Source organism: Montipora foliosa, chromosome 5 (genome assembly GCF_036669935.1).
Source record: "Montipora foliosa isolate CH-2021 chromosome 5, ASM3666993v2, whole genome shotgun sequence".
In the NCBI taxonomy this organism is placed as follows: domain Eukaryota; kingdom Metazoa; phylum Cnidaria; class Anthozoa; order Scleractinia; family Acroporidae; genus Montipora; species Montipora foliosa.
The window spans coordinates 19,336,322-19,351,321 of record NC_090873.1 but is presented as its reverse complement, the minus strand read 5'-3'; the positions used below and the strand labels follow the sequence as shown (position 1 = coordinate 19,351,321).

Here is a 15,000-nt window from a genome sequence, read left to right as displayed (position 1 = left end):
CCAAGGACATAAAATGCATTTTTAATGTTCACTTTCGGTAATGTCGTCAACGTCATAAATAATGCAAAAATATAGCGGATGAAAACGCTGCAATTGATGTAAAATTACTCCTTAATTTTTTGCCAACTAACAATATAGTAAATGTCATGGATGTTTTTGCCTTTGATGGAGAACAAGGAAAATGCTCAAGAAAGCACCATCGTTCTCAGTACAAAATAAAGACCCGTGATTACGAATGAAAAAAAAAACATGTCTGAGTTAAAGACAAGTGCTGCCCTGCAGCATGCGTACACGAAACGAAAGGAGCAGTCATCAAATTACTTTACTGGGTAATAGTTCAATTCAGCTCTCGTCCACCAGTCAAGATGAACAATCACCGCTTATTGAAAACCATATTATTCTCATACCCACAGCATGGCTGTGAAAATATTTCTTCTAAGTAATTCCTAGTGCAAACGTGCATTGGATACAAGAAACAAGCTCTCTGCAGTCAATAAGTAGCCCATGCTGTAAAAGATACCTCTAACAAGCTAATAGGCCTTATTCACGATAGCCGCCATGTTGGTTTTCAAATTGTCATGCAAATTAGCCACCTGTTATGCTGGGGGCAGACACTGGAAAAAAGGCAAATTGCAGAAAATCAGCTCGTCGAAATATTGAAATAACATTGCTAAAAGTACATTTTAGAATTTAGAATTAAGTAACTTTTATGATAATTTTATACCATTTGATTGCCTTTGACATTTCGACTTTCTACTTCGCTTTCTGCTCATTTTTCACTAAAGAGGTAATCATTCTATTTTACTACTTAGGTGATAAACATTCAATGAACGTGAAACAAGTTATCTGCGTGGCTAAGATGTTCGTTATAGCCTCTCGAACTTGTGCCCCATCAGAAGTGTGTAGCTAATTTGCATGATAATAGCAAATCCAACATGGCGGCCATCGTGAATAAGGTCTATTTATAGAATCTCATAACACATCAGTACCAATATGTACTTATTAAAACAAGCAGTAATTCGCAATAAATTTTTATACTTTTTGATATTAGAGAATCGTGAAAAACACATTTAATAACGTGGATCAGAAAACCATAAACTCAGTGTTCCTCTTAGAGAACTTGAAAGGGCCTTGCCCGCTCTGCTAAATCACCTTTGTATAACAAAGAGAACGCTATAGAATCAGAAAGAACTTGGCAGAGAACTAATGACCAGCAGAGGCCAAATGAAATCGCAGCAAGGCTTGGCTTCGTCCGAAATAAGTTTCTCTCGAACCACGCGATGACCAAGCCACGAAAATCGCTCAAGTAATGGCAACCACAGTGAATTAACGTCTTTTCAAACGCGATTGAAGCCATACGTAGCATCGCTCTCTTAAATAAAAACCAAATTTGTACTTTACAATCATGCAAGCAGAGTCCCCTATCTCTCCTCGACGGGGAGCTTGTTTGCTACATTGAGATAATCATTTATAGTAATTTAAATTTTGAAGCAAACGTATCATACTCTTGTGTTGCATACGTATTCGAAATCTTGTCATCATAAACTGAACATCTCTTATTGTCAAACATTCTAAGGTCACCATATAATCTCTAAGCCCGGTGGAGTCCCTCTGGTAATCTCCTTTGGTGAATATTGGGTTCAAAGCTTCCGATGCAACAGTTTCTGTAGATATGATGGAACCTTTAGCTTATTTTTTCCAGGTCGCGCTGCTTTCCAAAGATGATACAATCTTGGCAGCTTCTCTTATACCACTCAAGTAAGCCCCAGTCACTGTTTGCGGAAAGCAGCGATTGGTTGCCTGAAGTAGAGAGCAAAAACACAATGTTTATTCCACTGCTTTTGTTAGTCTGTCAGTCACGGATGGGCATCCTCCCCATGTTTAAATCACTGGTGATATGGGCATCCCTTTCTCAATTTGCACAGTTACCCCTTTCGGGATGTTTGTATCTCTAACATTTTTGGTATCTCTTCCGATACATATAACGATAAGTGAGGAGAGTATACAGATATGACTTTTTAAAATGACTAACGAAACAGGTTTTGTTGACAGAAAGTTTAACGACTAGCCGCCGCTTCTCACCCCTGATCATCAAGACTGGTACTACTTTTACATGAAAAAAGTAGAATGGTAGACTCCAACGGCTGGTTCGACACTTGATCTTGAAAGACTGAAAAACGTTTTCCACCTACGCGAAACATTTTCAGCGAAAGCGGTTTCAATAGTAGACTGTGAATGGTCTCTAATTTCGGCGATGGATTAAAAATTAGAGACTACTCGCAGTCTCCTTCAATTGCAATTCTTGGATTTCACATGACGTCACGGCTGCCATGTTGGTGTCCCCAAACAATGAAATGGCGGCCATGTTGGTATCCCGATCCAATCCTCCGGGAATTGAAAGCTATTATTATGCTAACGTCTTCTTTTGTTTTCGTTGAAAAACATGGCTGTTGATCACGTGAGTGAAACCCAAGAATAGCGATATTTCTTGTTTACAAACATTGACGTCACATTTCTTTTTGATATTCAAATTTGACAACCACGGAACAAAAGCCATTGTTTTATCATCCAATTAAGTCCTGGTTGGCATATTAATAATAATGGGTGACGTCACGAGAAACATCACTATAGGACTACAAGTGAATTTTGCGTCGCGTCATTAATTGTCTAAACGCTCAAAGAAGCCAAGATAAGTCGTGAGAAAGAGTTAATTAAACTCACAACTAAAGGCAATTTTGTATGTTTTATCCGTTTGTTGTCGAGTCATGAGTGTGCTGTTTTTGCCCGGGCTGTTTGGCACCCTTATTTCAAGATCGAAAAGATCGTATATGCCGGTGATGTGGCGGTTGCAAATTATTTCAAAGCTTATTTTTTAGTGAACTCCTACTGGCAGTGCCTTCTTTCTCGTGAAGGCAAATTCTCGACTTTTCACACGATGCCATAACTGTGTCCCAGAACAAAGTAACGGCAGCGGCAGGTACAAAACGCAGGCCACAGGTCATTGTTTTACCTATACAGAAAGTATCCTAAACATTCATAAAAGCTAACATCAGGCTTAAAACTTTTCTTTACGCCTAATTAGGCCTAAAGGTTAGCTTTTATGAATGTTTAGGATACTTTCTGTATTGGCAAAACAATGATCTGTGACCTGTGACCTGTGTTTTGTACCTGCCGTAACGGCAGGCATCTTTATTTCACCAAATTAATCTCTATGGAATTGAGCTCGCTTCTTATGCAAGGCTTTTCCTTTATGAAGGTAAAACCATCGTAGCCGATGATCACGAGGGTGAGCTCCAACCTATCAAGTTCATCTGTGATAAACCAAGTCACTTCTCCAGGTCAACACTCACGGCCATCACTCAAAATGACATTGGACATTTCGTAGCAATTACACGACGCAATATCTCATCTTAATATGACAAGCTTACCGCTGTAAAAGAATGAAAACAGACAGAATAGATGGTTTTCAATCAAGTGATGAGACGGCCATGTTAGTGTACAAAAGAATAGCAAATATGGCCCATGTTTTGCATTATAATAGACTCAAATTCCCAAAAGACTTCTCTCTCTATTGTTCTGTGTACCAACATGGCCGCTGTGACGTCAGTTGAAACCACCTATAACCACTTTCGATATATTAAAATTCAGCTTGAAAGAGAGGTTTAGAGAACAAAGCCAAAGGAAAGTGGATGATATGCTAATATCTTTCACATTCATTGCAACTTGTTTCTATTGTTTTTGTCCTCTCTGCTTCACTATCAAGCTGAATATTGATATTTCGAAAATGGCCTATTAGAGCTTTAGTTCAACAAGAAATAGCGTTTCTAAGCTGAGCCACGCTGATCTGCAGTATTTATGTCTAGAAACCACTTTGAAGACGGTTAGCTTTCACTTGTTTTGCTGGATACCACTATGTCAATACTATAAATCTGACACATGGCAAATCAAGACCTGGTGGACGTAAAGTTATATTCCATGAGTATGCTGCCAAGCTAATCAACCCAGAAAATCCCCCCTTTCCTCACGAAATACGAACATTGGCGCAGGATCGCGAAGCCGGGAAGTGCATGGAAGGTCGACTGCTGGCACCGTTGGGACCACACATGAGCGCCTCTGCCGAGCAGAGAGACTTTCCGGGAGCTTTTCCTCGTTAGTCTAGTGGATATCGGAAACCGCTATGAGAAGCCATCGACCCAGGTCCGTCCGAGTCTTCTCTAATGTTTAAAATGTTTGTTTCTGAGAAGTAAATGGAACGGCGTGTAGGTTGAATAAAAAGAGGAATGTTTGAGGGATGGCAATGACTGTTCCCCACTTCTCCAACGGAACTTTGTGAGCACTCACTGTCTCAGTGTTTTGGTGAAACGTTGATTTGGGTGGTCGCATGCGCAAAGCGCGGGGATAACGCAATCGCTGACACCTGCCATGTTTTAATTATAAAGTAAGTAGACCGGATACCAATTTGATGAAAGTGAAACAGCCGTCAGGAGTAACTCACACAACAAAATTTGACTATGAATTGAATAAACACAGTTAATGATTAAAAAAAAATGTCAAAAAAGAAAATCGCATGTGTAAGTACGAGTTTCCCCAAAAGATGCGTCCAAGACTTCAGCTAACTGCCAAACCTACCTCTCCTGCAAAAAACACTCTGTTATCAATGTCACATGCTAAGTGATCGTACTCCTCTCCAGTTGAGCCAACAGGAATATAGGAGTAGGCCATTCCAGAATATGGATCCCTTCCCCAGTTTGTTACCAAGTAAGCTTCTGGATCTGGAATCTAAACAGAAAATGTCAAACAAAACTGAATGTTGAAACTCTGCTCCATGTTTTGGACAAAACAAGAAAAGAATTATCATCGAATGGGGGGGTTTTCATGGAAGCCCTTGTAATTACTCCATGTCTCCAACAACATGTACTTCATTGCCATCCGAAAGTTGCTCTTTCAGTCTTAGCTGAAACTGCAGTCCGCGGGCTTAAGCTTTCTGGACAAATCCTGCATTTAATCACATATAGCCTTTGAGCAGACTAAATTGTTTTCGGTATCGAGCCAGAATTTTGGCGGCGGAAGCGCGCAAGAAGAATGGGGCGAGGGAAGCCACTTTTCCGTACCCAGTCTTCTAGGGCTCGCCAAAATACTGGCTCTATACCCGACACAAGTGAACCTGTTCTCATCACACATGACTGCACCAACAATGTTGTAGCCTTGCATTGAAATTTAAGCCCTGATTTTGCAAAAGAATTTTTAACCAAGCCAAAAGGGAAGGGAAAATTCATTTAATTCTGTCTTTTTGGGGGCAAGTTGAAAGGGGAACTCGAACATGGGCATCGATTGTATTTCCAGTCAAGTGAACAACATATTTTGCCAAGTTTAAACTGGTTCGAAAATGTGCTGAGCTGAAATTCGCAATACAGGTCCATTACACTTAATGCTTGGAACAAAATTTTTGATTTCTTTCAATAAATACGATCGCAACGCCAGCTACATATGGGCGATACACAGCAACAATATGTCACAGTGTTCTTTCAAATGCACATTTTCGGACAACGTTCATGCAGGGTTGTCACAGAAGGAAGAGAGACTCGTTGGTTTATGATAGATATAGATCATTTGTAGCTTTGCATTTGCTCATAAAAAATGCTCTCTTGCACCTTTAGCATTTTTACTTGAAATCTGAGAAACTTGCTGAGAATTTCTAATTACGCCTCCCTGTTCATGAAGCATTCTAGGTACAGAGCGAAACATAACGAGACGTCCTCTGTTTAAAGAATTTGTATAAATTTGCGATGATGCATGCCTCGCCTCAAGGAATGCACCCTTAATCCAGATATTGCTCCCTTGTATAAGGTGTTTTTTTGGTCTTGTGCCGCTGTCGTTTTATTCCTTTGTTTTGTTTTTGTATATGAAACTGTCAGTTTTTAAGAAAAAAATTAATGCGATCAATTAAAAAACCAAGATGGCTGCGAGAATTTGACCTCTCCAATTTCCTTTTTATTTTTCCTCCTTATCATTGTCCCGCTTGTGATTGTCTACTATAATTGAATTTTTTTTTTTCTGCGACGTCCTTTTTGTAGTTTAACATTTCCATATTTTTCTTTCTCTACACGCCTCGATTAGCTTTTGCTCTACGCGTGTAGTAAAAATATATATATTTAAAAATGTAATTATATCTTGGAAACAAACTAGACGATGAAAATTAAACTTGTTTTAACTTCTTATCCGTTTGCATCGCATATAACTTATATTGACCGTAATACTTATTACCTCATGAGGAAATAATTTCCGTAGAGTCACCATGCACATGTCCACCACCTCTTCGTCTGTCATTTGCTGCACACGGGAAGCTGTTTCACCACTTAACACTGTCATCAACACGTGGCTCGTCTTTTTAGTATTTTCATTGCTCTGGAAAAAATTCGCATTTGCCTCATTTGACGTAATATAACTGTTCATAATTCTGTTTTTAAGGGTATTAAATCTTAATTAATGAGTTCCCAGACTACGCTGTCTAGGCACACAGCAAGTATGCTACGAACGAGAATCTCAGAGAAAGTGCTACTTCGAATCGTGTCCCCACAGTTGCAGTGTTGTGAGTAGGCTCCCTCCTCGCGGTAGGAGAGAATCTTTCTCGCTTGGCCCGCGAAGAGCTGAGAGCCTCTTGGCAGGCTAAATTAGCCTAATAAATTACTTATATAGAGACCAAGAGGTGAGGAGCATCAGAGAAACACGCTGCTGTTATCCTTACAAAATTTAATTAAAAGTGTTTTTAATCGTGCCAAATAAGAAAAAAGTTAATCCACGTTTTCAAACTGTAGTTTCTAGTTCCATCCCCTCCAACCCCAGCTATAAGCCACAAAAGCTTCTTAGTTCTCTGATTACATGCTTTCCATTGATAAAAACACATTTTCGCATCTTGAAACTAGGGCTAAAATTTGATAGGTTCTAGTTTATTACATAGAGACTAGGAGTAATCAAGGATTAGTGAGGTGCGTTCGATTCCTGTTTTGTCATCGACACGAGGCATTTGAAAGTAGTTGTATATTTATTCAGTAACGAATGTATAAGTACTTTGACTGTTATCTTGTTGCTAATAATTTTATTAAAAACAATTACGGAATACATGTGTTATAACGCAACATCCGTTTTGTGGGATATCAGTAGCCTTTCTTGCTTATTATGCAAACAGCGGCGTAACTCCCCGGCCACTGATACAGTTAACAACCCGGTCCAACAGGACTTAACTTGCCTTGGGAAAGCCGTAACACTATCATGAGATCGATGTTATTTGTGCCAACTCAAAAATCACGAGAGAGCCGGATCGGAGTGCCGAAAGTGACGTCACAATTTGAATTGATTAATTAAGAATGCATCTGGAATGCGGTGTGTGCATGCATGAGGGTGAGTTGGTATGTCGCATGGACCTCTTTCATAATGGCGACCAAATAAAATATTCTTTTGTTTTAATGCTAATAAGCCTTTCTAGCCTCGATACGACAAGCAAATTTCAAAGAATTTGGTTTCAAAATGAGGGCAGTAGGTCTCATTAACATGAAGACAAAAGAATGTAAAAGTGGTCGCCATTTATGAAAGTGGTCTATGGAATTATTATTTTGGGCTTCGATTCTAAACTACTGAGTAGATTAGGTCATTTTCTACTCAATCTAACCTTCCTTGTCCTGAACTATCTGGTTTTTAAAAACGCGAACTGTGAATCATTAAATAAAAGCCCCAAGATTATTACAAGGCTTTTTCTATGAATTCAATATTAAAATTTTGTCACTCGGTTTTTACGCCTATAAACTTTGGATTTGAGAAATAAGAGAATTTAATTGTTTTCAAGATAATCCGTCAATTGCAGCCCCTGCCCTACTGAAAGGTAAAACGAACATTTACGGAAAAGAATGCTCCAAGCTACGCACCTTACTGCTGAGATCATAAAAAAGCCACAGCTACCTCTCCCCTCAGGAGATTCTGGAACATGACCAAAAAAGTCTGCATCTTGCACTACTTTCTCCCAAAAATTGCATTGAACTTTAAACAACCTGCAATCAAAGTTCAAATTGTACTGTAATCGCATGAGAAATCCAACGGCCAGCTCATACAAATCAAATCAACAGGTTCTCCGAGAGACGTTTTAAAGTTAAGGGAATCCAGTTTAAAAACTTCAAAAAACATCAAGAGTATAGCTAAATTCCAAATTGCACGTGAAATCGGCGTTTTTTTTTTCCCGTTTTATTTCTATTACTGCATTCAGTTGTGTAGAACTTTCATTCGGTTTGGGTATTTTCCTTGTACTATCATTTTTTTGCATGTCGTTTTCATTTAAATAGCAACCATTTTGTCTTGATTTGGCCCCGTCACACGGGCACTGGCACTAGTTTGAACAAACTTTTTCATGCGCCCAGGCAGCAGCACCAGACACCGCCAACTAAGGTGCCAATAGCCCTATTCACGATAGCCGCCATGTTGGTTTTCAAATTGTCATGCAAATTAGCCATGGTTTATGCTGGTGGGCAACATTGATAAAAGGCAAATTGCGGAAAATCCTTTCGTCGCAATATTGAATTAACATTGATAAAGTACATTTTAGAATTTAGTACCTTTTATAATAATTTTAATGTCTTTTGATTGCCTCCGACATTTTGACATTTGGCGTTTTTTGTCTTCGTTTAGTCCTAGTTGAGATCCGAAAAAAAGCTGCAAATGAGAACCATCGATCCGAGTGCAACTCTTTGCTATGCCTCTCTCTGAAGTTGTAATATATAGTATTTTTGGGTTGCAGTTTTACCCATGGTCGGCTTGGTAAGTAAAGTGGCTGAAACCCGCCATCTTGTGTGTCAGGCTAAATTCCAGTTTACTACATAAGTAGGTTTGAAGGTTTGAGATAGATTGTACTTCGTGGTAGTTGAGAATGAAAATGGGAAAATGTCCAGTTTGAGGATGGTTAAAAAACGCGCTAGCCTGAATTTGGCCCTAGCAAGTACGTGCGTGGTTGCCATCCACCAAAAGCAAACATGTTTTAAACCATCCCCACCTCAAAATTTCGCTTTTTATTCTGCCATGCAGACGCGCACAGTAATAAAAGAGTAAAAGTAATTTGGACCCACGATCCGTGATGTGAGAGGCATGGGTCTATCAATTTTTACGTCACAAGCTGCTTTGCAATGCAAAATTGCTTTGAAAAAACAGGAATGCCAAAGCATTTTGTGATATAATTCCAGGAATATACCCATGCCTCTCGCATCACGGTCGTGGGTGCCTAAATTACTGTTACTTACTTCTTCCATTTTACGTGGCGTTCCACGGCACAGAAAGAAAAACACAAAATCTGAGCAATTAATGGTGCCGTATGTTTGCTTTGGATGGCGAGAATTTATATTGGGAGCGAAAAATATTTGAGTGTTATGTTCACTTTAATTGGCGGAAGGGAGAAGCTACGAAGCCACTCAGTTCTGAGGCCAATTTGTCGCGGCTCATGTGTTTCCCTTGAAGGACTCGATGAATCAAATAAAATTAATGTATATATTTGAAGTTGAGACGAAAGTGAGAAGTGATACTCGCACTTATCTGAAACAATTTAGTTAATTGTCCTCTGTCTCTTCTAGACACCTGGGAAAAAATTTCCAACATGATCTCTGTCTTTAAATTTCGATTTATCGCTAATTCGTAATCACACTTATTCCCCAAAATGGCCACCCCAAAAATTTTAGGAATCTTGTTTCTTGCAAATTAGCCCTTGTTGCCTCGTTCAAGGTAAATATCTTTGATGAATTTTTAGCTAAGAACGAGGCAACAATGGGCACCTGATTTTGCAAGCAAACAAAAGAATACCTTAAACATGGTACGGCCATTTGGCGAGAAATAAGGGTGTATTTGCTTGGAATTTTACGTTAATTTAGGACACTGTGTCCCAGGAACGTGTCGTAGCAGAGAGGAGAATAGGGAAGAAAAAAAAAAAATCATATCCGTGGATTGGATACTACTCGAAAGGAAGACGCTCTTTTCCGCTTCAACCAAGACACATTCTCCAAAAAAAAAAAATTATTTGGCTTTTCACAGTCTTCCATAAGAATACTCGCGGCTGAAGATTAAATTAGGCCCTAAGTTAGTTAGATTAATAATTTAGGACTTAAGCTTTTTATTTTAAAATGTTTAGCCTTCAAACGATGAAACTGAATATACGAAAATGGATCCAAAATGAAGCGCAGATATGACATCAAACTACGAGGAGAGTGACCATAGCTTCACTTTAAGATTGTTTGTTGCCCGGATTGATAACACAGCATTATCAAACAATGTTACAAATATTGTCCCGTGAGCAGTTAGCGGTGGAGTGGTTCAAGCTGACGGGTTAATCAACATTTCCAGGTTCGAGTCTCCTATGTCCACGCACTTGGGATTTGTTGGCTTATGCGATTCCCGTTTAAAGGACTCGATTAAATAAATATAGATATTTTAATCCACGCACCATCAAAAGAGGAAACATAATTGGGTCTGCAAAGTATAATTTGAGAGTGATTAATCCAACTGCCCAAAACGTCTCAATCAGAATCGATTAACTTTGTTGAACTTGTAGGATGCACTCGAATAAATTTCCAGCGCTCGTATACAACACCGCCCGTATCGCTTCTTCTTCTTTTCCCTTTCGTAACAAACGATACCATTTTAAGTAACCAAACCTTTTTGATTATTTCGTTTAGCTTTCAAGAAATTGTTAGAATTACTTTCATTTAAATATTTTAAAATTGCCATCCCACTTGTAGCCGTTGTTTCGGTAGTGTAGAAGTTAAGAAGTGCTTTTGCTCTCAAGCCTTTGAGCCGAGTTTCGACAATCGTTCGATCAACTTTTTCTAATTTTTTTCCTCAAGTTTTTTGTTTAATTCTAAGTGACATACGCTCACATTTACTCTAGTCCTAGATTAAGGTATTTTTTTACTCACTTCGTGCACAACGACAAACTTAACAGTGAAAATTGTCTCGTCCAAATGACATCGCTTGGTTACGAAAGGTAAAAATTGCAACGCCGCCCGGCAGCCAAAAATGACCCACCGGACGCTTCGCTCTGTTAGCCCCATCGAATTTATCCACCGTATCAACAAGGTTTGAACTGATTCCTGCGATGTCCTCCCACTATCAAATACTCACTTTTCTATTAGTCCCTGCTCCAAGATTTTGTATCGCCAGTTGCTTTACTTCGGGAAGGTCTGGGATGAATTTCAACCGCCCAGATTTCAAGACGAATAAAGGCACCGTAACAATCACCTGTGAACACAGAATTGTCATGAGTTCATGCGCATTGCACGAGGCATCGAGGTCACTTGATACAAATGTTAAAACAAGGGAACAAAGAAAAGGTTCCCTTTGTTAGACAGCAATCACCACAAAACGGACTTCAGAGCATTGACTGTTAATAAAAAATTGTCATGTTAATACAAAATCTGTTGAGGATTTAGGTTACTGCACGAAGGAAGCTGGTCGTGAACTGTGAGCCGTTTCTGGTAAATACAGAAAAGTGAGCTTTCACACTCAGTGACAACCGAACTTGATTTCTTGGCCATCGAACCGTCACAAAAAAAACGAAACAGGCTGCACGAACAGGATCAAAGAATACACAAATGTGTGGTATGCATGTCGGTACATTTCTCCCTCATCGAACGCATTACTAAAGGAGGTTTTAAGTAGAAATGTTTGAATGGGGTTGTCGTCGGGGTTGCCAGTGTTTGCGCCAAGGGAAACTTTGTGACGTCTACACATGTGGGTGTATCTCATTACGAGGCTACATTTTGTCAGCCCGTCATTAATTTCATCTATCCTATCGTCTTGGGCAATGTAAATAGATATAGATGAAGGTAAACTGATATGGATGACTGAATTTCTTGAAACTGAATAAGTTAGCGTGCCTTACGTAGGTGGGGACTCTTGGTGGGTATATGCATGAAGTCTTTCCCATCGCGAACCTCAAGAACCAGACAAACAATAGTAACAATCAGCTAATCTTTGGAATAGCAGGAACGCTCATGTACTACCCTTGTCTGCAGAGAATATCCTTCCATCATAGCTTGTTATGACAACTTTGTCGCCAGAGTAATCGATTTCTTTCACCGTAGGAAAAAAAATAGCAAACTAGTCGATTTAAGTGAGCAAGTGGTGCTAGCTTAACGGCAAAGTCATCTCTAAAATTCATTTCTCCTTGTCATTTTGAGTTCTGACATAAAAATGTAGCATTCTCAGTGGGTATTGGAATGTAAGAAGTCAATAGATGTGATCAAATTAAACAGGAAACCATCCTCAGAAAATAGGAGTATCCTGACCGTTAAGATGGATAGTTTTCTTAGTCAAAAAAAGGTTCTTGTCTTCCCTCGAGATTTATCACTAACTACTAATCCTGAAATTGATGAATACTTTGGGGCGGGCAACTCAAAAGCTTAAGACAATCAGGGGAAACAAGAAACAACTTTGATATTTGTTTGTGCCTTTTCCAAGAAAGGCTGCTTCAAATAAAGATGTAATCTTAGTAGCTACTAAGACAGTCCTCAAAACTCCGAATATGGCCTTCGCGAAGTTTGCTTTCGCGCCAAACAAAGATAGACCACAAAGAAAACGCATGCTTCGCATCTGACAAACACAAAGCAAAAGTTTCTAATATTATCACTGATTATGCTTGCATTTCTTTACTTCAAAATTGAAGCCTGATATCCAGGTTCTGAGCAATATTATAGATTAAGATGCCAAAGCCATGGTGTAGAAGGGTGTGATCACCAGAAAACTGCGGAAAAGTCTTCATTTTGGTCCCAGGAGATGGAGGATACTTTACAAAAGAGGAGGCAGCACAGCTTGAATTCCAGGTTTCAAATTGAAATTGCAGCACTTTGTGTTCAAGCTATAAAGTCCATCCAAGTTTCGTTATGTCCCAACGCAGGGCAACTTGACCTCTCGAGAATTGTAATTCTATAAAGCTATTTATAATTAGGAAATGCATTTTAAAACAAAAGCTCCAAAATAATCCTGTGGATTGATGCAAAATCTGGCGCCGTTTCAAGGCAACCCCATCGTCATGGACCATTTTTCATCCCGGCAAAACCGGGCCATTACCCTTTGTATCAGGAATTTTCAGTCCGGCTTGTCCGGATCTCGGTACCTCAGACCGGGTGAGTCTCATCAAGCAAGGGTCAGCCCTCCTTCTCATATACAATAGCCGAAACCGTCAGACAAGCGGGTGAGCCCACCAAACCGGGCAGGCTCGCCGCATATAAGTGCCGTTGCACACACCATGGTAAATGCCAGTTGCCCTGGTAAATTATCCCGTGGTGCCTCACAATTGGGCTTCTTGAATACCGTGGTAACACAGCGTTCACACTTTACGAAGATTACAGAGGCAAAAAGCAATCTCCCGCAATTCATTGGCTGAAATTTAATTACAACTTCATCCAGCATCGTGATTGGCCCTTGTACCTTCGGCATCCAACCACCCCCTCCAACTTACCACTTTACATGTCATGGACGCCTTCTTCTGATCTTTTTGACGAATCCATGGAAATTCACCACGGGAATAGACCTAGGGAAATGTCGGTCACACGCACTAAATGCAGTTTTCCGTGGTAAAATGGTCATTAACCACGGTAAAAGTACCCCTTTTAACCGCGACCTACAAACATCCCAAAAATTTCGCCAAACTAACCGCATCGCAGCATACGACACTTTGGATGCTCCATCCTCCTTCTCAATTGTTGCACGAAAAAACTTCGCGCGCAAAGTCTGCTCCTGAGCAGCCAAAACATATCCTGCTGTGCTCTTCCCAAAATACTCAGATCTAGGTCCACTGCCACGACCCTCTCATGAGCCACCTTCAATGAAATCCCTCGTAAACATGCAGTTCAACCTCGTCCTCGCGAAACGTCCCCTCCCTTGCCTCCTCCCCGCTTCTTGTCCTCGTTCTTTCGTTTCTCACATCTGCAAAGCCCTTTCGAACAACATTCAACAGCACGTCAGCCTTGAAATATCCAAACAGTCCATTTTCCTCTCCTCACCACACAATCACCAAAACAAGAACAATATCCCGTAACAAGGAAGCCATCAGCTTACCCAATGGCTTAAGCCGTTCAACACCGAAAAAACAAAAGAAAACTCATAACAAAATTATGATCACTTAACATATGCACCGTTGAAAAGAGAGTATGCAATAAGAGTCACTAATGTATGTACTTACTTCCTTGAATAAGCCCTCCGTCTCCACCAAGAACTGTTTGTTTGCATCTCCAAAACTTTATCTGTTGGATCGATAAACATGTCTTATTGGTAACATACAACTCCAGAACCAGATGGACCGCGTTTTTGCTAAGGTCATCTTTTCCGCACTATACTATACTCCCCGCCATTAGTCCTCGTTATAAGCTGTTTTTGTAGTGTGCCGGACTGCTTCATTGGGGGACAGCGTTGCGTGGCATCACAAAAGTGGTTACGAAGAAACTTCCCCTCCTTGCAGTAAAAAAGGCCATTACAATTAAATGGTTGCATTGTCTTAAAAAAAATTGCAGCCCATGAGCCCGCAGTTTCTTCAGGCTTCTTTTTTGCAGTTGCTCCATTCACTTCGATGAATCACTTTCCCACTAAAATAATTACATAACCTAAGTCCAATTATACGAAATTTCATATATTCTCTACAATATATAGATTTAGCCAGGCCTAAAAGCGGAGCTACCGTGGGTTTATTTATTCCTCACAATACGTTAACCTGTCTTGATCCTGCAATCTAATCGAGAACCAGTTGCCTGTCCAGCAGTCAACTTGAGCCCACTACTGCCAAGTTCACCCTGTCTTTCACTCGTCAAGTGGTGGGGTGGTTTAATGCCACAAACAATGCTAGTTTTAAATCCAGAAACCTCAAGGAAGCGTGTTGGCTTGTTCAAGCAAAGCCTTGCTGCGCATGGGGCGGTGAGCAACGTTTAACTACCCTTTTTTTTTACACAAGATTTTTCACATCTAATTCACACAACTTAAAAG

At 40.0% G+C, this 15,000-nt stretch overlaps 1 protein-coding gene across 1 annotated transcript in view; it reads right to left on the bottom strand.

The window, feature by feature from the left end:
* The window catches only part of LOC138003723 (lysine-specific histone demethylase 2-like), an 82,204-nt gene that overhangs the window by 2 nt on the left and 67,202 nt on the right, over positions 1 to 15,000 (bottom strand). Inside the window, exons 20-21 of the mRNA XM_068849938.1 lie at positions 4,630 to 4,779; positions 1 to 1,800 (exon numbers count right to left, since the gene is read on the bottom strand). The exon at positions 1 to 1,800 is cut by the window's left edge and continues 2 nt beyond it. Coding sequence (XP_068706039.1) covers positions 1,690 to 1,800; positions 4,630 to 4,779 — 261 coding nt within the window. The 3' untranslated portion in view covers positions 1 to 1,689. The remainder of the gene's footprint in view (positions 1,801 to 4,629; positions 4,780 to 15,000) is intronic.